Source organism: Pituophis catenifer, unplaced genomic scaffold, assembly GCF_029215685.1.
Source record: "Pituophis catenifer annectens isolate HBS135680 unplaced genomic scaffold, rPitCat1.0.hap2 SCAF_3, whole genome shotgun sequence".
Taxonomy (NCBI): Eukaryota; Metazoa; Chordata; class Lepidosauria; order Squamata; family Colubridae; genus Pituophis; species Pituophis catenifer.
In genome coordinates this window covers 5713490-5738118 of record NW_027256883.1, presented here as the reverse complement: position 1 = coordinate 5738118, position 24629 = coordinate 5713490, and the positions used below count along the sequence as shown (strand labels likewise).

General features: G+C 47.3%; 1 protein-coding gene across 2 annotated transcripts in view; it reads right to left on the bottom strand.

Moving 5' to 3' along the window:
* SLC45A4 (solute carrier family 45 member 4) overlaps positions 1–24629 on the bottom strand; it is a 112813-nt gene that overhangs the window by 4541 nt on the left and 83643 nt on the right. For both annotated transcript variants that reach the window (XM_070940301.1, XM_070940300.1), the window contains exons 3-6: positions 16114–16302; positions 11306–11485; positions 6898–7973; positions 831–930 (exon numbers count right to left, since the gene is read on the bottom strand). In XM_070940301.1, coding sequence (XP_070796402.1) covers positions 831–930; positions 6898–7973; positions 11306–11485; positions 16114–16302 — 1545 coding nt within the window. The remainder of the gene's footprint in view (positions 1–830; positions 931–6897; positions 7974–11305; positions 11486–16113; positions 16303–24629) is intronic.

Sequence of the window (24629 nt, the reverse complement as noted above, 5' to 3'; positions counted from 1 at the left end):
CCTCAGGCCAAGTTTTGACGGCAACATCAAAACTTGTGGATTTCAACTCTCAGAATTCCTGGCTGGCTGAGGAATTCCGGGAGTTGAAGTCCACAAGTCTTAAGGTTGCCAAATTTGGAGATTTCAGGCTTATAGGACCCATATATGGTCTATAGGATATATCTTGGGACAATGGTGGGATCCTGCCGATTTAACATCTTACCTTCTGCGTTACTGCTGGGGAGCTGAGACAATCCACTCTACCATACGAATCAGGTGAGAAGATATAGATCAGTAAAGCACCCCCAGCTGATCGTCGGAGCGAACCGGTTCGCTCCCAGCTGATCGTCGGAGCTACCGGTTCATCCGAACCGGTAGAATCCCACCCCTTGTCTTGGGCCAAGGATCTTTCTCCAGCCTCATGCCCAGAACTACAGGGATTACAATTCTCAACCAACGCAATTTGAGGGCAGCAATTTGGAAACAAATGATTAAGGAAGAGAGCTTTAGCTTTGCGGCAGAGAACATACTTTCCATGCAGAATGTCCCAAACTAACTAAGGTTTTCTCTGGGAGATTCACTGACTTTCCCATTCCAACATGGAGACGTTATCCTTCAATATGTTCTAGTTCACCATCAAAGCTGAGACCGGCCAGAGCATCGGACAACTCAAAGAAGTAGTGGAAGATCGGAAGAAGTGGAGAGACCACCTGGCCCATGGGATTGCCAAGCGTCGGACATGGCTGAATGGATAACATCATCATCCCCTGGTTTACCGTTCTGCCTCCTCTTCCCAAATATGCAACTATTCACCCAACCTTAATCTAGGACGGTAGCAAAGAGCCTCTCACCGGAACACACAGCAGCAGTAGCAGCATAGATGACCAAGCCCCAGCAGCCCATCTGGACGCCGGCGCTGTAGTCCTGCAGTTCGGTAGAATTAGAAGGGGCCTGCCAGGAAAGAAGAAAGCTTTGATCAAAGGCAGAAGACTTGCAAGGAATGATGGATTATCTTCCCCGCCCATTTGCTAGCTCCACTTCTTTAAAAGAGACGATTTGTAGCTCACTCAGGGTTGAACTGTGGGGTCCTTGGTGCTCCCTGAGCTTGGCGGTTTTCTTGCAGATGTTTCATTAGGTAAAGGTAAAGTTTCCCCTCGCACATATGTGCTAGTCATTCCCGACTCTAGGGGGCGGTGCTCATCTCCGTTTCAAAGATTCAACTCTGCGCATGCCCAAGATGGCGGCGCCCGCTGGGACCGCGATTTGAGGATGGGGCGCCGACCTACCTTTTGGGTCCTTTGGGGTCGTTTGGAGGAGCTATGACCCCCATGACTGGCCGGGGGAGCTCTCTGCCAGCACGGAGAGGGTTTTTTCTCCTCCGTGGCTGAGCAGAGCAGAGAGGACGGCGCGATGTCGGGAGCCGATGCCGGGCCGATCAGCTGGGCGTCGGCGGCGTTTTCCGAGGCTGGAGGCCGTCCAGGCGCCGGGGCGCCGCTGCGCAGAGGGTTTTTAAGCCCGGGGGGGTTGCCCGAAGAGTTACAAGATGTGCCGGGCACCCCCGAAGATCTCTGGGATGCCGCCAGACTTTTTAGTCTGGCGACGATGGCACAGCGGCGATGGCGATGGCGGCGGAGGCAGCCGGCGGTCGGAGGGCGTTGGTGCCCCCCCCTTGGAGCTCCTGGAGCTGGAGTCGGAGTTTAGGAGTTGGGGGGGCAATGAACCAACGAGAATTAAATAAGACCGGGAGACCTGCAACCATGGCTGGGGTGAAAAGGACCTGGTCTGACTTTTTTTTCCCAGGCCTTAGGCGGCCTCAAACTGTGGTTGTGCGGGAGGTTGGGGACTTGAAACAACTGCCCCACTTCCGCCTCATTTGTCTCTCCCCAGCGCTCCCTTTTAAGACCGGGCCCACGGGGACCAACTTTAGCCGGTGGGACTCACTTCCGCTATGTCCTCACTACCAGCTGAACCCCCTGACTGTGGAGAGGGCTATGGAAAATTGGAGGTCGGTCCATAGCTGCATCCCTTCGGCTAAGGGGGCTGGACACCAGTTGGCCACCGTGAGAGGGTGGCCTGGTGTTGGGGCCTCCTGAGGGCTGAATCGGGATGTATTCACACATAAGCACTTTACCAGCGGTGGGGACCCGACCATCGGACCAACTGCCGTGAGAGGGCGGTTTTTTGGACCTGATCCCTGGACACTGGATGTACTGACTCTATTGCTGCCACTTCACCACAAATGGGGGCGGACCAGCTGACCTAATCACCGTGAGAGGGTGGTTGGATCGATTTTTCCCCCTTGGATTGTGGTCGTTGTGGATTGTGACTGTGTCCTCTGTTGTGAGGGGACAGTGGACTTGGTCCTGTGAATTATGTGTGAGATTCCCCATTTCCCTACCTTCTTCCCTGTCCTTTTAGGACCCTTAGGATATGGTCATGGCGAGCCACTATGACCAAACTGTACTCAGCAGCGGAGCTTCTTGGTCTGCGAGACTCCCCCCTCTCGCAGGCTTGGCCCTCCACTCTATCGAGGGCCTACCTCGATGACGGGCTTTGGAACCCCGAGAGGTGGCATGTCGCAAAGAGGGGGTTGCGGGGTTTTTTAAAATTGTCTATGTCTAACCTTTTAAGGGGTTTGGGGAGGGGGGAGGGGGGTGGTATTGGAATTAGGGGCGTGGGTTTGGGGGATAACCCACCAAGGGGAGGGTCGGGCCCGGCCATGACGCGCGGCGGGGCGGGTGGGGGACCCGGGGGCAATGGAGGGGGTCGAGCTTGTTCGGACTGTGTTTTTACCATCAGTACTGTGAGTGGGAGGGGTAGATATGGCGGGAGCAGGGGGCCATATCATGTTAAGGGAGCACGCACCCGCTGTCTCCAAGCGGTAGGGTGCTCCGGCCCCCAAGGCTCCACCCGTTTGCCAGGTTGCATAGATCCTCACGGCCCGGGCCTTCGTCTGATGTTGTGCAACGCCAGGTCCGTAGTAAATAAAGCCCCCCTCATCTGTGATCTTGTTCAGGAGGGGGGAGCGGACCTGGCGGGTATTACGGAGACCTGGTTGGGCCCGGAGGGAGGGGTCCCTCTGGTAGAAATGTGCCCACCAGGCTTCCGCGCATTCCATCAGCCGAGGTCACAAGGGAGGGGCGGGGGAGTAGCGGTTATTATTAGAGAAGGCCTTAGGCCCAGGGAGACCACTGTACCTCAGACAGCTGGTTGTGAGTCCCTCCTTGTGAAGTGGGGCCATGGGGTTCAGATGGGCTTGCTGATCACGTACCTGGCTCCCTGCCGCGTGGCAGCAACCCTGCCTGAGCTACTCAACGTTATTGCTGCGGTGGCGGTTGATACCCCCAGACTTATGGTCATGGGGGATTTCAACCTGCCGTCCGTGGGCGAGACGTCTGAGGTGGCTCGGGAGTTCATGGCTTCCATGACGGCCATGGATCTGACCCAACTAATTCATGGCCCTACGCACACTGGGGGAAACACACTGGACTTGCTTTTTGTCTCTGGACAGTGGTTGAGTGATCTTGAGATAGGGGATGTAGTCATCGAGCCCTTGTCATGGTCGGATCACTCTCTCCTTCGCCTTGACCTTCGTACCGTGGCACCCCGCTGCAGGGAGGCGGAACCGATAAGATGGTACCGCCCCAGGCGCCTGATGGAACCCGATAGGTTCCAGACGGAGCTTGGGCCAATTCCTGAGGTTCTAGCTCACGCCTCGACTGGAGACCTAGTGGCCGCCTGGGATAGGGCGGCCGCTGGGGCCCTGGATCGAGTCGTGCCTTTGCGGCCTCTGACCCGGCGCGGATCTCGCCTTGCTCCTTGGTTTACCGAGGAGCTGAGGGAGATGAAGCGCCGGAAAAGACGCCTAGAGAGTAGTTGGAGAGCTAGTCTTTCTGAATCGGACCGGACACTGGTTAGATCCCATATTAGGACTTACCTAGTGGCGATAAAAGCAGCAAAATGTACGCATTTTGCTGCTCTTATTGCGTCATCAGATAATCGCCCGGCCGCCCTGTTTAGGGTGACCCGCTCCCTGCTCCACCAGGAAGCGCGGGAGGACCCCTTGGAGGGAAGAGCCGAGGACTTTGTTCAGTATCTGTATGACAAAATCACTCAGATTCGGGAAGGTCTGGACTCTGACTGGGTAGATCCAGCGAGAGTGACGGAGGCAGGTCTTGAGACTGTTATCTGGGATGAGTTTGATCCTGTGACCCCAGATGACGTGGACAGGATTCTGGGTAGATTGAACGCGACCACATGTTTGTTGGACCCGTGTCCCTCCTGGTTAGTACTGGCTTCCCGGGAGGTGACGCGAGGCTGGCTCCAGGGGATTATAAATGCTTCATTGGGTGAGGGTGTCTTCCCCGCCGCCCTTAAGGAGGCGGTGGTGAGGCCCCTCCTCAAGAAGCCTTCCCTGGACCCGGCAATATTGGCTAATTATCGTCCAGTCTCCAACCTTCGTTTTGTGGCGAAGGTTGTTGAGAGTGTGGTTGCGGGACAGCTTCCCCAGTACCTGGATGAAGCGTCGTATCTGGATCCGTTCCAGTCGGGTTTCAGGCCTGGATACAGCACGGAAACGGCATTGGTCGCGTTGGTTGATGATCTCTGGAGGGCTCGGGACAGGGGCTGCTCCTCTGTCCTGGTCCTGTTAGATCTCTCAGCGGCTTTTGATACCATCGACCATGGTATCATGCTGCACCGGTTGGAAGAGTTGGGGGTGGGAGGCACCGTACTAAGGTGGTTCTCCTCCTTTCTCTCCGACCGGTCGCAGTCTGTGTTGACAGGGGGGCAGAGGTCGACCCCGAGGCCCCTCATATGTGGGGTGCCGCAGGGATCGGTCCTCTCGCCCCTTTTGTTCAACATTTATGTAAAGCCGCTGGGCGAGATCATCCGTGGTTTTGGGGTGGAGTACCATCAGTACGCTGACGACACCCAGCTGTACATCTCCACCCCGGATCACCCCAACGATGCCCTTGAAGTGATGTCCCAGTGCCTGGAGGCCGTACGGATCTGGATGGGGAGGAACAGGCTCAGGCTCAACCCATCCAAGACCGAGTGGCTGTGGTTTCCGACGTCCCGATATAGTCAGCTAATGCCATCGCTGACTATTGGGGGCGAATCATTGGCCCCCACGGATAGGGCTCGCAACTTGGGTGTCCTCCTGGATTCACGGCTGTCGTTAGAAGAGCATGTGACGGCCGTGTCCGGGAGGATTTTTCATCAGGTTCGCCTGATCCGCCAGTTGCGTCCCTATCTAGATCGGGACTCCCTACACACAGTCACTCATGCCCTCGTTACTTCTCGTCTGGATTACTGCAACGCTCTCTACATGGGGCTCCCCTTGAGGTGCACTCGGAGGCTCCAACTGGCGCAGAGTGCGGCCGCGCGGGTGGTGATGGGAGCGACATGGAGTTCCCATGTGACACCTCTCCTGCGCGAGCTGCACTGGCTCCCGGTGGTCTTCCGAGTGCGCTTCAAGGTTCTGGTTATCACCTTTAAAGCGCTCCATGGCTTAGGACCTGGTTATTTACGGGACCGCCTGCTACCACCAATAGCCTCCCACCGGCCAGTACGCTCCCATAGAGAGGGGCTCCTCCGGGTGCCGTCGGCCAAACAATGTCGGCTGTCGGCCCCTAGGGGGAGAGCCTTCTCTGTGGGGGCACCTACGATTTGGAACGAGCTCCCCCCGGAGATACGTAGGATCCCGGATCTGCGCACCTTCCGCCGCGCGCTTAAGACTTTTCTATTTTATCAAGCTGGCCTGGCCTAAATCTCCCCCCTTTTTAAATGTGGAAATTTTAAATTTTTAAATTTTTTTTTTTAAATTTTAAATTCGTCTTTTTATAGGGGTATGGGTAAGGCATTTTAAATTGGGGAGCCATTTTAGATTTAATTCTGTTTTAAACGTATTTTAATTGTTTATATTGTATGTTTTTAACTTTGGCTGTGCACCGCCCCGAGTCCTTCGGGAGAGGGGGCGGTATAAAAATCTAATAAATAAATAAATAAATAAATAAAGCCAAAGAGCCAGCGCTGTCCAAAGACATCTCGGTGGTCATGTGGCTGGCATGACTCAACGCCAAAAGTGCACGGAACGCTGTTCCCTTCCCACCAAAGGTGGTCCCTATTTTTCTACTTGCATTTTTTACGTGCTTTCGAACTGCTAGGTTGGCAGAAGCTGGGACGAGTATCGGGAGCTCACCCCGTTATGCAGCACTAGGGATTTGAACCGCTGAACTGCTGGCCTTTTGATCGACAAGCTCAGCATCTTAGCCACTGAGCCACCGTGTCCTTTACTGATGTTTCATTAGCCAACTAGGTAACGTTATCAGTGCTAGAAGGGAGTGGGGTTTGTGGAGAAGAGGAGGAGGAGGAGGACTGCGGGGTCCTTGATGCTCTCTGAACTTGGTTGTTTTCTTGCAGACATTTCATTAACTAACTGGGTAACACCATCAGTAATAATCAGCGCTGATGATGTTGTCTAAACCAAGCTCAGAGAGCACCAAGGACGTCACACTTCCACTTCCTCCTCCTACAAGGCTATTTAGAACTTGCCCTTAATAGAAAGGTTCTCAGTTCAACTTACAGATACAAAAAGGTAAAAATGGTCTATCAAGTCAGCTTTATGGGTACATCCCAAGCAGAAAAAAACCAAAAACATTTTGGAACGCTTTCTCCCTGGTTGCCTAGACGTTACTGTCCACTCATCACAGACAACTAGGCACAGGATGTTACACAAGTCTGAATAACCTACGTACAATGTTGTGTTGCCCTTACAAATTTCTATTGGGACTGAATCTGCTTTTAAGGAGGTACCCAACCTTGTGTGTGTGTGTGTGTATGTGGCTGTGTGTTTGTAGTTGTGCAAACTTTCCTTTTCTGCTCATCAGCCCCTGGCGACACCAGTGCTGTTCTTACCTTGGGATCACCGTGGAAGATGACCTGCCCCATGAAGTCGGTGTAGAAGACGGCTTCGGCAATGATGGAAAACCAGGTCAAGAGGTGACAAACGCAAAGCCGCAGCAGCTCTTTGGGCATCTTCAGCATGGACAACCACAAGAGTCTCACGGTGGTTTCCGTTTCGCCTTCCTCGCTCTCCGTGTCTCCGCTGGAGTTGGTCGCGCCGCTCGGGTTCCGGTGCCGGTATCTCTGCCGCTGCCTCTTCTGCATGTCGTAGATGTCGTTCATGCTCCGAGAGGACTTGATCAAGACCACGGCGTTGGCCCGCCGGAAGCGGTAGTGGTGGGACCCGATCTTCCCGTAGTAGGAGAAGGTGTTCGAAGGCTGGCGGTAGAACATGTGTCTCCGCCGGCGCATGGAGTTCGAGGTGCACGACTGCTTCATGCCCATCCTGACGTGTCCGTTCAGGAGATCTTTTGGTAGGGAGCCGTTCCCGTTGGGGACTTTGGCCTCGTTCAAGTGATTCTCAAGTAACATCTCCTCCTCCTTCTCGTTCTCCCTGAGGAAAGCGGACAAGCGGTTGAATTTGGATTTCATGAGTTCTTGGCTGGTGCTGTGCGGTGTCGCCGGGTAGGACGAATCCTGAAAAATGGAAGGCTCGATCTCGTGAAGGAAGAGCAGCTCCGATTCCATATCGAGGGTGGCGTCCGGCATGTGCAGGACCGAATCGCTCTTACTCCTGACAATGTCCACTTCCAGGAACTCCAGGTTGAGGTCGTGTTCGGACTGGACCTCGTCTGGGAAGAGGGAGTTCCCGTAAGGCTCCTCCTCGTTGATGATGTTGAGCCGGTTGAGGGGAGGGAGGCTGCCGCTCAGCTTCACGCTTGAGAGGGTCTCTGCTTCGTCATCGATCCGGTCCTGCTGTGGGTTGTATTGCTCTTCTTCGATGCTGCAGAGGTGGAGGACAACGGAAACTGAGAAGATAATGGCGGCAAAGAAGAAGAGGACTTGCTCCTGGGATTTGAAGAGGCTGCCTAAGATGGTGTGCATCCAGTCGAGGCCGCCCAGCATGTAGCCAATGGCTCCTCCCAGGCCTACGGATGAAGAGAAAGGCAAAGGTACAAAATGGCCACTCTGTGAAAGGCGGGAAGATCCGCACAGCTCCTCCTCCAAAGAGTGGCGGATTGTGGGGAAAAAGAGGAAGAAAGTTCCTTGAGGAACATCAAAGGATTTTCACCTGGACTTTTCTTGCGCTCAGCGTTGTGGATCTGAACATTGTCAGCAGAATATTTGTAGCTCACGGTTGAACTGTGAGATCCTTGGTGCTCTCTGAACTTGGTTGTTTTCTCGCAGACGTTTTGTTACCAAACTAGGTAATATCATCAGCATGCCAGCGCTCACAGAATACCAAGAATCCCTTATCGTAAGCATAACCAGGCGAACACCACTCTTCTCCCAATTTGGTGATTTGGTGGAGCTAGGACTACTAAATCCAGGAGGCCTGACCAGCATGGATTTGGTAGTTCCCCTGCTTGGGAAAAGCTGCAGTGGGTTATTCATGCTATGGTCAATAGTTTAGTCCAGGGGTCTCCAAACGTGGCTACTTTAAGACTTGTGGACTTCAACTCCCAAGAATTCCTCAGCCAGCCATGCTGGCTGAGGAATTCTGGGAGTTGAAGTCCACAAGTCTTAAAGTAGCCAAGTTGGAGACCCTTGCCCTGCTTGAAGCATCTTTGTAGAGAAGGAAACACAGCATCGATGCTTGTTCAAATTAAACAAGCATCGATGTTGTGTTCCACGCTCCCTCAAAAGGTGAAGTCAACTGCAGACGAAGGCTGGGAAGAAAAAGAAAAGTCAAGATGGCTGACTGAGGAATTCTGGGAGTTGAAGTCCACAAGCCTTAAAAGTTGCCAAGTTTGGAGACCCCTGGTTTTATTTTTTCCTGCAGTTCCCTCCGATTTCTGGCAACGATCAGGTCTTTCTTTCAACCATCTTAAACTCATATTTAGTTGGGGGGGGGGCGATAGGATCGTCACCCCAGTGTCAACTGCAAATTGTGTGTGTGTGTGGGGTTCAGCCCTGACTTTGCTGCTGTTAGGCAAGAGTGCTTCAAATTCACACCACCAATAAACATTTTTCCAGTTGCCTCAATCTTCGGCCTGCTGCCATCCAACTTCAGCTGCAAGATTGGGCTGCAGCCTCTGGGGGCTTCTCCCCTAGTCTTAAAGCTTTTAAAAGAGAACACAACTGCCGGAGGCAATTTCTTTTAAGTGCATTTGTAAAGTGTTAGCTCTTGCTAAGATTCCTCTTCCAAGCATAAAAGACTCCCAAGCAAGGAGGAGGTGGCTACTACTAGTACTATTATTTTTACTACTACTACTACTACTACTACTACTACTACTACTACTACTGATCATCGCACAGTCAGCCAGATGTTCAGACTGGGTTCAGCATTCTTGTGTACCTATCGAGTCCTTACCAAGGACTGAGATAAGCAGATCTGGATGTTGGATGGTGTTACAGGATGGAAGCTGTTCCAAGTAAAGCCGCTTTCTGCAATTGACTAATGGGAAATTTGTCAATGCCAATAGTGGTCAACTGGTGCTCCAGTTGTTTTGGAATTGCATCCAAGGTGCCTTTTACTAGTGGTACTACCCTTCCTTGCCTTTGCCACAGTCGTTCTATTTCTATTTGTAAGTCTTTGTATTTTGTTGTTGTTGTTATTGTACAAGAAAATTATTATTATCATCATTATTATTATTACCCTGTTCCCCCCAAAATAAGACATCCCCTGATAATAAGCCCAATCGGGCTTTTGAGCGCATGGCAATAAGGCCAAGCGCTTATTCAGGGTTCAAAAAAATATAAGACAGGGTCTTATTTTCAGGGAAACACGGTATTACTGACTTAGTTTTCAGTTCGATTCACGGTCTGAACAGTGAACGATTCACGGTTTGAACTAATAAGTTCAAAATTTCCATGTCATCTAGGCAGCTCTTTGGGTATTGCTCCAAGGACTCCTATTGGTACAATCATTGATATCTTCCTCCATAGTCGCCCAGCTTCCATTTGCAAACCACAGTATTTTGTTATTTTTATTACTATTGTTGTTATTGTATGGCAAGCCATTGCATAATAATAGTTTGGCTACCAAGTTACAGCTCTGTCATAGGAAATGTTTGTGTGCTTCCCAAGGTGAGCCACAAGAGGGCGAGCTGGCTTTGCACCAGAGAGAAAGGCGAGCGGCTCTTTTTGCAGCGCCATCCAAGGCTCGGAGTCACCTTGCAAACAGGCGCTGAGGCCGGGAAGGTTCAGAGCTGGCAGGAATCTGACTGCCTAAACAGAGCACCGACTCATCTCCCCACTGAAGTGGTACCCATTTATCTACTCGCATAAAACGAGCTTTCGAACTGTTAAATGGACAGAAGCTGAGATGAGTGATGGGAACTCATGTTGCCCGGAGCAGAGACCATCTCCAGGGTCATTAAGCCAGTGAGCCCCCACGCCTCATGAAGGAAATGGTCAAAAAATGTCAAGAGGGTGACTACTAGTTTATAAAAAGTTGGGAAGATTTATTCGAGTACAAGCTAGAATCACACCGCTAGGCCACACTTGAATAAATCCTACCGCTGCCCTACAAAAATCGATGAATATCCGGAGGCTGGGTTTAGCAGCAACACCGCTACTTAGATTAGAGGGATAAAATGTAGGTTTCAGAACAGCCTGGAAAGCTGGCTACAAAACGGCAAATCTCAGCAGCATGTTCTTTGCTGTCCTCTTTTTTTAAAAAATAAAATCAAAACGGTATTATTAAAGTCTTAAAAACACGCAGGGGGCTTGATAGATCTACTTTATGGAAGTCTTCAAACGGACAAAACAGCCAGAGAAAGAGAAGGGACTGATCTGTCGCAATGAGATTACAACAAATGCCTTTTAAAATTTTAAATAAATAAGTGGCTTCAAAAAGAGAGGGGGGAGGGAGGAGAGAGAGGGAGGGAGAGAGAGAGAGAGAGAGAGAGAGAGAGAGAGAGAGAGAGAGCAAAACTTCTCAGGAACTTACTGTATGTCACTTTTTCCACCTTTTATTTACTAAAAATCTACTGATACATGGGGCATATTAATTATTTCAGTATATACGTTTATTAATTAAATGGATTGTTTAATTATATGGCTGACCAACTCACACACACTCCCGAGAGGCAGGTGGGATACAACATTAGTGATTACATGGTTACTAAAATATATTATATTAAACTAGAAAGAAAGGGGAAAAAAAAGGCCCAAATTCAGTTATGCTTCCTGTCTTTGGCTTGGAATGATTTCAGAGGGGACCATGTATTCCCCTCACCCCCTCCCCAAGCTTTCACAACAAAGACCAGCCTATAAAGCTGCAGGGTTACCATGGGGAATAACGTAAACATCGTACCGGCTGAAAAAGCATGGATATTGAGGGCCATATCCTGCTCTTCGCTGTCCACCACGTCCAGCAAATAGGCGCGGATGGGCCCCTCGGTTGCGTCAGCGCAGAAGTCCAGCACCACCACGCCGAGAACGGTGAGGACGATGCCGATGGGCTGCTTGTCTGGGACATCTCCGATAGCAAGGCCTGGAGGTAAAGAAGAAGAAGAAGAGGAGGAGGGCTGTGGGTCGGTTTGTGTGAGAGAAATTCCAGGAGGGAAAATTATATATATATATATATATATTTAATATATTTATATTATATACACACACACACATATAATATATATATTTAATATATATATTAAAAAAGCAAAAAGAAGGAAGGGAGGGAGGGAGGAAAAGGGGGGGAAGAGGGGAGGCAGGGAAGGAAGGAAGCAAGAAAGGAAAAAGAAAAGGAAGGGAACAGGAAAAAATGAGTCAGTGGGTAAGGGGAAGGAAGGAAGGAAGGAATAAAAGGAGTGAAAGAAGAAAGGAAGGAGATTGGTGGATAGGTGGATGGAATGATGAATGGATGGATGGATGATAGGGAAGAGGAAAGAAAGGGGTGAGTGGGTAGGAGGAAGGGAGGGAGGGAGGGTGGGAAGAAGGAAGGAAGGAAGGAAGGAAGGAAGGAAGGAAGGAAGGAAGGAAGGACACTCAGATGAAGAGTTCCTTCTTGATCAATCAGGCTGGCAATCTGGCTTCAGGAGACATCTTATGGTATGATGAAGTAGTCAATTCAACTCTGTCACGCAAGCAACCTTTTAATAGATTGGAAGCCAAGGCAGAAGGGGCCTTTTTAGTCCCTGATGGGAGTAGAAACCTTCGTTTGTCAGATTGGCATAGAAAAAAAAAGCTGGTGAAGTTATCTTCTTCTATAAGAGTTCTATAAGATTGGACAATTTGTGAAAATATTAGAGCCATAACTTAACAAGCAGGAATGGAGGGAGTATTAAAAAGCCTGCGTGATTTCAGTCCTGTATTGTCAAAAACTGGGAGATACTACAGAACCCATCAGCACTGGAAATTTTTCAAAGAATGGAGAGCCATGCTGCCTGAGGAATTCTGGGAGTTAAAAATCCAATGGCTGCCTGAGGAATTGTGGGAGTTGAAGTCCACATGGCTGCCTGAGGAATTGTGGGAGTTAAAGTCCACATGGCTGCCTGAGGAATTCTGGGAGTTAAAAATCCAATGGCTGCCTGAGGAATTGTGGGAGTTGAAGTCCACATGGCTGCCTGAGGAATTGTGGGAGTTAAAGTCCACATGGCTGCCTGAGGAATTGTGGGAGTTAAAGTCCACATGGCTGCCTGAGGAATTCTGGGAGTTAAAAATCACATGGCTGCCTGAGGAATTCTGGGAGTTGAAGTCCACATGGCTGCCTGAGGAATTCTGGGAGTTAAAGTCCACATGGCTGCCTGAGGAATTCTGGGAGTTAAAGTCCACATGGCTGCCTGAGGAATTCTGGGAGTTGAAGTCCACATGGCTGCCTGAGGAATTCTGGGAGTTAAAGTCTACATGGCTGCCTGAGGAATTCTGGGAGTTAAAGTCCACATGGCTGCCTGAGGAATTCTGGGAGTTAAAGTCCACATGGCTGCCTGAGGAATTCTGGGAGTTAAAGTCTACATGGCTGCCTGAGGAATTCTGGGAGTTAAAAGTCCACATGGCTGCCTGAGGAATTCTGGGAGTTGAAGTCCACATGGCTGCCTGAGGAATTCTGGGAGTTAAAAATCACATGGCTGCCTGAGGAATTCTGGGAGTTGAAGTCCACATGGCTGCCTGAGGAATTCTGGGAGTTAAAGTCCACATGGCTGCCTGAGGAATTCTGGGAGTTGAAGTCCACTAGTCTTAAAGTTGCCATACTTGGAGACCCTTGTCTTAATAGGAAAGCTATAGATATGAAGAAGATCTTCAGGTCGTGACTTCAGATAACCGATCTTCTTTCTACTTGAATGGTCCAGATTTAAATTCTTGATTTTGCCATGCACCAGAGTATCCTTCCGATGTTTTGGAATTCAAAAATAAGCCCTGGTCAGTACGACCATTGGTCAAGGATGGTGGAAGATGTAGCAGAAGCATCTGGGACACCACATGAAGTAATACAGGTAGTCCTTGACTTACAACAGTGCATTTAGTGACCATTCGAAGTTACAGCAGCACTGAACAAAGTGATATATGACCGTTTTTCACACTTACGACCACCGCAGCATCCTCATGTGGCCAAAATCCAGACGCTTGGCAACTGGCTCGTATTTATGACGATTGCAGGGTCCCCCGAGTCGTGCAATCCCCTTTTGAGACCTTCTGACAAGCCAGGTCCATGGAGAAACCAGATTCATTTCACAACCACGTTACAACTAAACAGCTGCGGTGATTCACTTAAGAACCGTGGCAAGAAAAGGTCATAAAATGAGCCAAGGCTCACTTAACAAGTGTCTCGCTCAGCAGCGGAAATCTTGGGCTCAACTGCAGTCGTTAAGTGAGTACCTGCAGTTGGCCTCGGGAATGCAACCGTTGCCATGTCTCGAGGGTGTTTCCCTTTTAAAGGCCCTGAGAAAAATTGAGACATTAGGAGCTCCAACCCAACGCAAACTCTCCAAGGAAACTTCGGGATGGTGGCACCGAAGGGGTTGCAAGTCATCTCGCTCCGAATGAAATATTGCTCTGGAACCGATTCTCAGGGCTAAGTTCCTAAAGATAGTAAATTCCCAGCTTCAATTGTTTTCCTCACAATGTTGTTGGATTTTTGTTTTTTTTTTGTCGAGAGGGATAAAGGAAAAAAAAAAATTCTTCTCCATTTAGACATTCGATAAACAACTTTTTAAGACCGCGTTATAATCTTTTTTTGTCCTTCCACGCTTGGAGAAAAAGGAAAGGGGGAAAAACAACAACAACAACAACACAAAACCCCAAAATGATCTGGGCTTTTTTTTTTTTTTTTGGTTGTCTCTCTCTTTTTTTTTTTTTTCAAATAAAGCTGGAAACAGGATGTCTTTGCCAGATATGCATTAAAGGGAAATCAGAAAACAACAGGAACCGTTTCCCTGTGAAAAGGTTCCCGCTGGGTTCCCATGCCCAGAGCTGCCTCATTCATCCCGGCTTCTGCCGATATATTGTGCTACAACACAATTATATTAATGGGAAGGAGGTGTGCTCGTGAACACATTGCGCTTGCCCTTGAGGTAAACACGGCAGGAAAACACGGCTTAGGCAGGCTAAGGGGCTCCGTCGTCATGGTTGATTCATCATGGGCAGCTAAAGAGCTAGTAATTAATTAGTTACAGAACAGAGTTGGAAGGGACCTTGGAGGTCTTCTAGTCCAACCCCCTGCTCAAGCAGGAGACCGTATACAACAGTGTTTCTCAACCTTGGCTGCTGGACGATGTGTGGTCCCCAGGGGAATTCTGGGAGTTGAAGTCCAAACATCGTCCAGCGGCCAAGGTTGAGAAACACTGCTATACAAAGATGTCAAACTTGCGTTATCACGGAGGTGTCACGTGACGTATTGGGACTTCCCCCTGTTCGCTAAACCAGGCGTGTGACGCATCCGGCCCACGGGCAGGGAGTTTGACCGCCCTACTATACAGGTAGTCCTCGATTTACAGCAGTTCATTTAGTGACCATTGGAAGTTTAAAACGGGACTGAATGGCTCATGACCATTTTTCACAATTATGATTGCAGTATCCCCGTGGTCACATAATCAAAATTCAGAGGCTTGGCAACTGACTCGTACTTATGACCATTACAGTGTTCCGGGGTGTTAACAACTGCATTGCTTTGCTTAACAACTGTGGTCCAAAAGTTGTAAAAACAAGCTCACATAACAACCTCCTTGCTTAGCAAGGGAAAATCTGGTCCCAAAGACGATTGTTAAGTTGAGGTCTATCTGTAGCCATTATTGTCTCATCATCAAATCAGTTCTTACACCATTCCTGAGCGCTCGGACTTCCCCGAAGAATAAAATCAGGAATGTGAATTCTAAGTTTCTGTCATTTTTTTTTTCCTCTTTAGGAAAGATTCCTAAAGATGAATTCCCAAAGTATTTAGATGCCTAAACTATTTTAGGAATTTATATAAAATAGATTCCTAGAGATGAATTCCTAAAGTATTCAGATGCCTAAACTATTTTACCAATTTATATAAAATAATGTATATTCCTGAAGATAAATTCCTAAAGTATTCAGATGCCTAAACTATTTTACCAATTTATATAAAATAGATTCCTAAAGATAAATGCCTAAAGTAGTAATTATTAAAGTAGTAATTAGTACAGATAGTTCTCAACGGTTTGTTTAGTGACCGTTCAGTTACAACGGCACTGAAAGAAATGACTTATGGCCATTTTTTCACCCTTGTGACCATTGCAGCATTCTCATGGTCACATGATTTACGTTTGAATACTTGACAAGGGGTCCATATTTATGACGGTCGCAGTGCCCCGGGGTCATGCTATCCCCTTTTGCGACCTTCTGACGAGCAAAGTCAACGGGGAAACCAGATTCACTTAACAACCAGGTTACTAATTTAACAACTGCAGTGAATCACTTAACAAAGTGGCAGGAAAAGTCGTAAAATGTGGCAAAACTCCCTTAACAAGTGTCTCACTTAGCAGTATAAATCTTGGGCTCCATTGTGGTCGTAAGTTGAGGACTACCTCTAAGCTGATTCCACAAATCCACCCAGCACAGTTTTTGGGGTAGATTTAAGTCCCTCCGTCCCTTTCCCTTCCGGCCATCGAGGGAGGGGCTTCATTGCCCAAACGGGGCTTACTCCGGAGTCGGTAGGGCATCACTTACCAATAACGGATCCGTTTAAGAAAAGGGCGACGCCAATGAGGACCCCGATGCAAAGGGCGAGAATAAACGGCCGTCGGCGGCCCCAGCTGAGGGTGCAGCGGTCGCTGGCCGAACCAATTAAAGGGGTAAAGATCAGGCCCAGGATTGGACTAAGGAACCAGGTGAGGCTGTAGTACTGTTCAGGAAGACCTAAAAAGAGAAACCAGGAATGTGGGTTAGTTCGCAGGAAGGACTGGCGGGAGAGCCTGGGCTATTTCAATTGGAAGAGAAGGAGCTAGGAGATCGTGGCCGCCTACATGAAGGAAACAGAGTCAGGGATGCTTTTGGTGCAAGTTTGTGTTTGTGTGAGGCCATAATAAAGGTAAAAGGTAAAGGTTCCCCACGCACATATGTGCTAGTCGTTCCCGACTCTAGGGGGCGGTGCTCATCTCCGTTTCAAAGCCAAAGAGACAGCCCTGTCCGAAGACGTCTCCGTGGTTATGTTTCCGGCATGTATGTAACTATGTATATATGTGTGTGTGTGTGTGGCTCAGTGGCTAAGATGTTGAGCTTGTCAATCGAAAGATTGGCAGTTCGGTGGTTCGAATCCCTAGTGCCGCGTAACAGGGTGAGCTCCCGTTCCTTGTCCCAGCTTCTGCCAACCTAGCAGTACAAAAGTACGTAAAAAATGCAAGTAGAAAAAATAGGGACCACCTTTGGTGGGAAGGTAACAGCGTTCCGTGCGCCTTCACCGTTGAGTCATGCCAGCCACATGACCACGGAGACGTCTTTGGACAGCGCTGGCTCTTCGGCTTTGAAATGGAGATGAGCACCGCCCCCTAGAGTCAGGAACGACTAGCACATATGTGCGAGGGAAACCTTTACCTCTCTCTCTCTCTTCTCCCCCCCCCCATATATCCGCAATGCTAATATTTAGCCGGTAGATGGTGCCAGCTGCAGAGTAACCTTTTTAAAGCTTTTTAAAAGTCACACCAAGAACAGACCACTTCAGTTGAGAAGTCCCAATGAGCCATCAGACACCCGAGTCAGTTTTGAAAATCTATAGAATGGAATGGAATAGAGTGCAGAATAGATTAGAATGCAGAATAAAATGCAGAAGAGAAGAGGAAGAGCAAGAGGATAGGAATAGGAATAGGAATAGGAATAGGAATAGGGTAGGGTAGGGTAGGGTAGGGTAGGGTAGGATAGGATAGGATAGGATAGGATAGGATAGGATAGGATAGGATAGGATAGGATAGAATGCAGAATAAAATGCAGCAGAGAAGAGAAATAGGAATAGAATAGGAATAGGAATAGGAATAGGTTAGGATAGGATAGGATAGGATAGGATAGGATAGGATAGGATAGGATAGGATAGGATAGGATAGGATAGGATAGGATAGGATAGGATAGGATAGGATAGGATAGAATGCAGAATAAAATGCAGCAGAGAAGAGAAATAGGAATAGAATAGGAATAGGAATAGGAATAGGTTAGGTTAGGTTAGGTTAGGTTAGGTTAGGTTAGGTTAGGTTAGGATAGGATAGGATAGGATAGGATAGGATAGGATAGGATAGGATAGGATAGGATAGAATGCAGAATAAAATGCAGCAGAGAAGAGAAATAGGAATAGAATAGGAATAGGAATAGGGTAGGATAGGATAGGATAGAATGCAGAATAAAATGCAGAAGAGAATAGGAATAGGAATAGGAATAGGAATAGGAATAGGGTAGGGTAGGATAGGATAGGATAGGATAGGATTCAGAATACAATGCAGAAGAGAAGAGGAATAGGATAGGAATAGGAATAGGGTAGGGCAGGATAGGATAGGATAGGATAGGATAGGATAGGATAGGATAGGATAGGATAGGATAGGATAGGATAGGAGAGAATGCAGAATAGAATAATAAAATATAGAATAGAATAGAACAGAATAGAATTCTTTATGGGATTAGACACACAAGCAATTTGTCTCCGGTGCAGAAGCTCTCAGTATGCATACAAGCAACAAGTGATAAATCATGATCATAGTCTTCATAAAAATAAATTCATTAGAAGTCAAAATACTTAGTCATAGTCCTAGGATACTAAATAAGCAATCAACATAAACCATACTAGGATACAAAATAAAACAATTAATATAAATTGTTAAGATACAAACAAGGTTATAGTCGTAAGAAGGTAAGGAAATAGGTAACAGGAAAGAGGAAAAGAATAATATTAATACAGCCCTACTAGGTGCTTTGACAGGAACAACTTAAGAGGTAACAACTTCTATTTTCCAGCAAATCACACATTGTCGGATTGTGGCTAGGAGTGTAAGGTTTTTATACAGGTTGTCCTCGGCTTATGACCACAATTGAGCCCACCATTCCTGTTAGGTAAAATTTTGCCCCGTTTTACAACCTTCTTTGCCACCGTTGTTAAGGGAATCATTGCTGTTAGTAACCCGGTTGTTAAGTGAATCTGGCTTCCCCCCATTGACGTGGTTTGTCAGAAGGGCGCAAAAGGAGATCCCCTGACCCCGGGACACTGCAACCGTCATAAATACGAGTCACTTCTCAAGCGTCTCAATTTTGATCATGGGGATGTTGCACTGGTCATAAGAGTGGGAAAAAAAAGTCGTAAGTCACTTTTTTCAGGGCCGTTGTAACTTCAAAGGGTCACTAAATGAAAGGTTGTTAATATCATGGCTTAGTTTAGAATGGAATAAGCTGGAAGGGACCTTGGAGATCTTCTAGTCCAACCCCCTGCTGAAGCCGTTTCAGACAAATGGCTGTCTAAACTCTAGACCAGTGCTTCTCAACCTTGGTAGCTTGAAGATGGGTGGACCTCAACTCCCAGAATCCCCCAGCCAGTGCTGCTGGCTGGGGGATTCTGGGAGTTGAGGTCCACCCATCTTCAAGTTATCAAGGTTGAGAAACACTTGCTCTAGACTCTTCTTAAAAGCCTCCAGTGATGAAGCACCCACAACTTCTGGTGGCAAGCTGTTCCACTGATTAATTGTCCTCACTGTTAAGAAATTTCTCCTTAATTCCATGTTGCTTCTCTCCTTATTTAGTTTCCATCCACTGTTTCTTCTCCTGCCTTTTAGTGCTTTGTAGAATAATTTGACCCCTTCTTCTTTGTGGCAGCCCCTCAAATATTAGAATGCTATTATCTCACCTAATTCTTTTTTTTTTTTTCCTAGACTAGCCAAACCCAAATCCTGCAGCCCTTCTTCATATGTTTTAGTCTCCAGGCTTTTGCTCTTCTCTGATTTTTTTTCCGAAGTCTCATCAACTTACTGGCAGTGTGGTGACCAAAATTGGTTGCAGTCTTCCAGGCGTGGTCTTACTTAAGATGAGGACTACCTATATTATATTTGGGCAGAAGATGGAGCAACCCTTTACCTGATGCCATTTCGGGAAGACCAAAACGATCCCAGGATTTACAGCCAAAGAACTCCATGACCTGATGAATTGGATTCCCCAAATATAACTGCAATATTTCAGTGGACAGATTTCTGGTCAAAAATGAAGAGTTATCAAAGTTATCAGCCCAAGAATGGCTTCTTTCTCTTCCAGGCCCCTGGAAGCCCTTGCTGGATTTATCTGACTGGATAATGGAAATTTCAGCCTGATAACATGTGATTATGTGGTACAGGTATTCCTCGAGTTACAACACTTCATTTAGTGGACATCCAGATAAATATCAGCTAGCAGTGTGCAGCGGCAGCCAAAAAAGCCAATGCAACCCTAAACTGCATTAACAGACGGATACAATCAAGATCAAGGGAGGTACTAACACCACTCTATAAAACCTTAGTAAAACCACACCTAGAGTACTGCATCCAGTTTTGGTCACCACACTATAAAAAAGATGTTGAGACTCTAGAAAGAGTGCAGAGAAGAGCAACCAGGATGATGAGGGGACTGGAGGCTCAAACATGCGATCAACAGATACAGGAACTGGGCACGGCTAGTCTAGTGAAGAGAAGGACCAGGGGAGACAGGATAGCAGTCTTCCAATATTTGAGGGGCTGCCCCAGAGAGGAGAAAGGGGGTCAAGCTATTTTCCAAATCACCCAAAGGCCAGGCAAGGAATAATGGATGGAAACTGAACAAGGAGAGATTCAACCTAGAAATAAGGAGAAATTTCCTGACAGTGAGAACCATCAACCCATGGAACAGAAGTTGCCTTTGGAAGTTGTGGGAGCTTCATCCCTGGAGGCTTTCAAGAAGAGACTGGACTGCCATCTGTCCGGAATGGAACAGGGTCTCCTGCTTGAGTGGGGGGTTGGACTAGATGACCTAAAAGGTCCTTCCCAACTCTGTTAATCTTTAATAGTGACCGGTCAAAGTTACCATGCTAGCTTAGGACTGTTTTTCACACTTCTGACTGCTGCAGCATCCTCGTAGTCACCTAATCAAAATCTGGACGCTTGGATAATATGCTGGCTCGTATTTATGACGGCTGAAGGATCCCGGGGTCCTTTTTGACAAGCAAAGCCAACGGGGAAGCCAGATTCACTTAACAACCAGGTGACTAACTTAACAACTGCAGTGATTCACTTCAACAACCGTGGGAAAAAAAAAAGATGTATAATGGGCCAAAAGCGCGTTTCTTAACAACCATCTCGCTTACCAGTGGAAATTTTGGGTGTAATTGTGGTCGTAAATCGAGGAATTATTGGGAAAAGTCTGCATCTGCGGAAAAACACCCACCCACTCACCCCAGCTTTATGTATGAGCAAATGAAGTTAAGTGCCTCCATCTTTAAAATCCAACCATCAACACTATTACCACTACTATTGCTGTATTGTATTGTATTGTATTGTATTGTATTGTATTGTATTGTATTGTATTGTATTGTATTGTATTGTATTGCATTGTACTGTATTGTACTGTATTGTATCGTACTGTATTTATTGTATTGTAATTGTAATTGTAATTTTTAAGCAAATTTATATGGCCATCCAACTCACTCCCGGTGACTTCAGGCAGCTTACAGAAGTAAAACCCCAAATAAAAAACTCAATAAACACACACACACACTGCCAACAATAACAGGACTCCAAGTTGAGTCAAGCTGATACCTCCCTTTAAAGCTTTAGAAGTTAAATATTGTTCTCGGCCTAATGCTTTTGCCTTATCTGACACAGAAAATCACACGGCGAGGGTCAAGTTATGCAAAATAAAAAGAACTTCTGAATTCCAGACTAGGTTTAAAAGAATGGGATTTCATGCACCATTAGCTTGGAGTCTGATTTGAGCTAGCCAAGCACAAAATTAAAACCCAATTGGAATGTTCTTTCGGTTGACAATAGGAATATATGTTTGCCCGGAGACCAAGAACGGCGATCAACGAAGCAACAGAAACCGTACAAGGGGATCCAATAGGGATGCCGACCTGCCATTTATGAATTTTAAAACCTTGGTTGAGTTTGTGTTTTTTACACCATCTTTTTATTTTTACACCATCTCAGAGGCTGATCTCTAGTAGGAAGGTTTGCAAATTCTATGAGTAACTCAGATACTCAGTAAACTGGAATTATTATAACAGAGTTGGAAGGGATCTTGGAGGTCTTCTGGTCCAACCCACTCCTTGGGCAGGACACCCTATAGCATTTCAGACAAATGGTTGCCCAATCTCTTGATAAAAACTTCCAGTGTTGGAGAATTCACAACTTCCGGAGGCGAGTTGTTCCACTGGTTAATTGTTCTAACATTCAGGAAATTTCTCCTTAGTTCTAGGTTGCTTCTCTTCTTGATGAGTTTCCACCCATTGCTTCTTGTCCTGTCTTCTGGTGCTTTGAAGAATAGCTTGACTCCCTCTTCTTTGTGGCGACCGCTCAAATCCTGGAAGACTGTTATCATGTCCTCTCTAGTCCTTCTCTTCATCAAACTAGACGTACCCAATTCCAGCAACCGTTCTTCGTATGTTTTAGCCTCCAGTCCCCTAATCAACTTTGTTGCTCTTCTCTGCACTCTTTCTAGAACCTGGCCAAGCTCTACCATTTATGACCCAGGTTCTTGATCGCTAACTAGGCTTGCAAAGATAAGGCACGAAGGAGGAACCTTCTCAAGAATGTGGTCGCTGAGGCTTGCTCAACTATGGGCGAAGGCCAAAAGTGACCAACATCCTGTTATTGGAGAGTTAACAAAGGGATCCTCGCCTCACAACTTCAAGGCTGATTTGAGTCCTTAGGTTCTTGTGGAGCTACAAAGGGAGAAGCCTGGGAGTGGCTTTAATGAAAAGAAGGACTAAGGGTGACATGATAGCAGTGTTTCAATATTTGAGGGGCTGCTAGAGAGATGAGGGTGTCAAGCTATTCTCCAAAGCACCTGATGGAAACTAATGGATGGACAATCATTTAAACATGAGACAGCCGTGCGCTGCAGCTGCCAAAAAAGCCAACACAGTTCTAGGCTGCATTAACAGAGGGATAGAATCAAGATCACGTGAAGTGTTAAGACCACTTTATAATGTCTTGGTAAGGCCACCCTTGGAACACTGCATCCAGTTTTGGAATGGTTGCTGGAACTGGATATGTCTAGTTAAATGAAAAGAAGGACTAGGGACATGATAGGAGTCTGAGTGGCGTAGGAGGCTAATGCCTCCTACTAAGGCAGCATTTAACATCCAGCTGCCTGCAATTACTGCGAGTTCAATTCTCACCAGGCTCAAGGTCGACTCAGCCTTCCATCCTTTCTAAGGTGGGTAAATTGAGGACCCAGTTTGTGGGGGCAATAAGCTGACTTTGAATAAATATACAAAAGTATGAAGGCTATTGCTTAACGCATTGTAAGCCGCCCTGAGTCTCCGGAGAAGGGCGGCATATAAAAATAAATAAAAAAATAAAAAATGATAGCAGCGTTCCAATATCTCAGGGGCTGCCCCAAAGAAGAGGGAGTCAAGCTATTCTCCAAAGCACCTGAAGGCAGGACAAGAAGCAATGGGTGGAAACTAATCAAGGAGAGAAGCAACTTAGAACTAAGGAGAAACTTCCTGACAGTTAGAACAATTAATAAGTGGAACAAGTTGCCTCCAGAGGTTGTAAATGCTGCAACACTGGAGGCTTTTAAGAAGAGATTGGACAGCTGCTTGTCTGGAATGGTATACGGTCTCCTGTTTAAGCAGGGGGTTGGACTAGAAGAGCTCTAAGGCCCCTTCCAGGGGTGATAGGATAGCAGTCTTCCAGTATTTGAGGGGCTGCCATAAAGAAGAGGGGAGGTGTCAACCTATTCTCTGAAGCACCTGAAGGCAGGACAAGAAGCGATGGATGGAAACTAACCAAGGACAGAAGCAATCGAGAACTAAGGTGAAATTTCCTGACAGTTAGAACAATTAATCCGTAGAATGGCTTTCCTTCAGAAGTTTTGGATGCTCCCAACCTGGCATGTTTCTAAGAAGAGCCTGGACAGCCCCTTGTCTGAAATGGTATAGGATCTCCTGCTTGAGCAGGGGGTTGGACTAGAAGATCTCCAAGGTCCCTTCCAGTTCTATTCTGATTGATTGATTGATCTCTTCTTAGAAACCTCCAGTGATGGAGCACCCACAACTCCTGAAGGCAACTGGTTCCACTGATTAATTGTTCTAACTGTCAGGAAATTTTTTCCACCCTTAACTCTCGGTTGCTTCTCTCCTTGAATAGTTTCCATCCATTGCTTCTTGTCTTGCCTTCTGATGCTTTGGAAAATAGGTTGGCCCCCTCTTCTTTGTGGCAGCCTCTCAATTATGGGAATACTGCTATCATGTCAACCCTAGTCCTTCTTTTCATTCAACTAGACATACCCAATTCCTCAACAGACAGACAGTTGCCTCCAGAAGTTGTGAATGCTCCAACACTGGACGTTTTTAAGAAGAGATCAATCAATCAATCAGAATAGAGCTGGAAGGGACTTCGGAGGTCTTCTAGTCCAACCCCCAGCTCAAGCATTGACATTGATTTATTATCTCCCCGACCAAGCCAGGGTCTCCCTTCCAAGCCCCTCTCTCTCTCTCTCTCTTGACCTCTTGAGTGGTTGCGGGTGGGTGAAGAGGACGGAGCCGACGAAGGAAGTGCTAGAAAACAATCTGGGGAAACAACAACAACAAACAGGGCACCTCCAACCGCTCCCGATAAGCCAATCTGATTGTAACGTTAAGGAACAAAAAAACAACAACAAAAGGCCGGTTCTGCACAAAGCTTCGGGTCGCACACCAATCAACACAAAACAATTTCATTTGTCTGCAGCCGCGGCTGCCGCTGAGACCCCGGCAGAATGGCATTTCCCAGCCAGCTACAAACAAACAGGACATTATACAGTAAATAAGTTTTATTTGTTCTCTCCCCCCACGGCCCCCCCCTCCAACTCCAGACAAAAAATAAAGAAAGAAAGAAAGATAACGAGGTTTGATGACTGGTCAACAATAGTGTGACCCAAAGAGCTTGCGTTTCACAGGAAGCCGAGAGGACTAGCTGGCTGGTCACACGGCAGAATCACAAGTTCTGGTATTTTAGGAAGGGGGGCTGGGTGGGTTGGGTTACTCCATGCTGGCAAAACTTCCATGC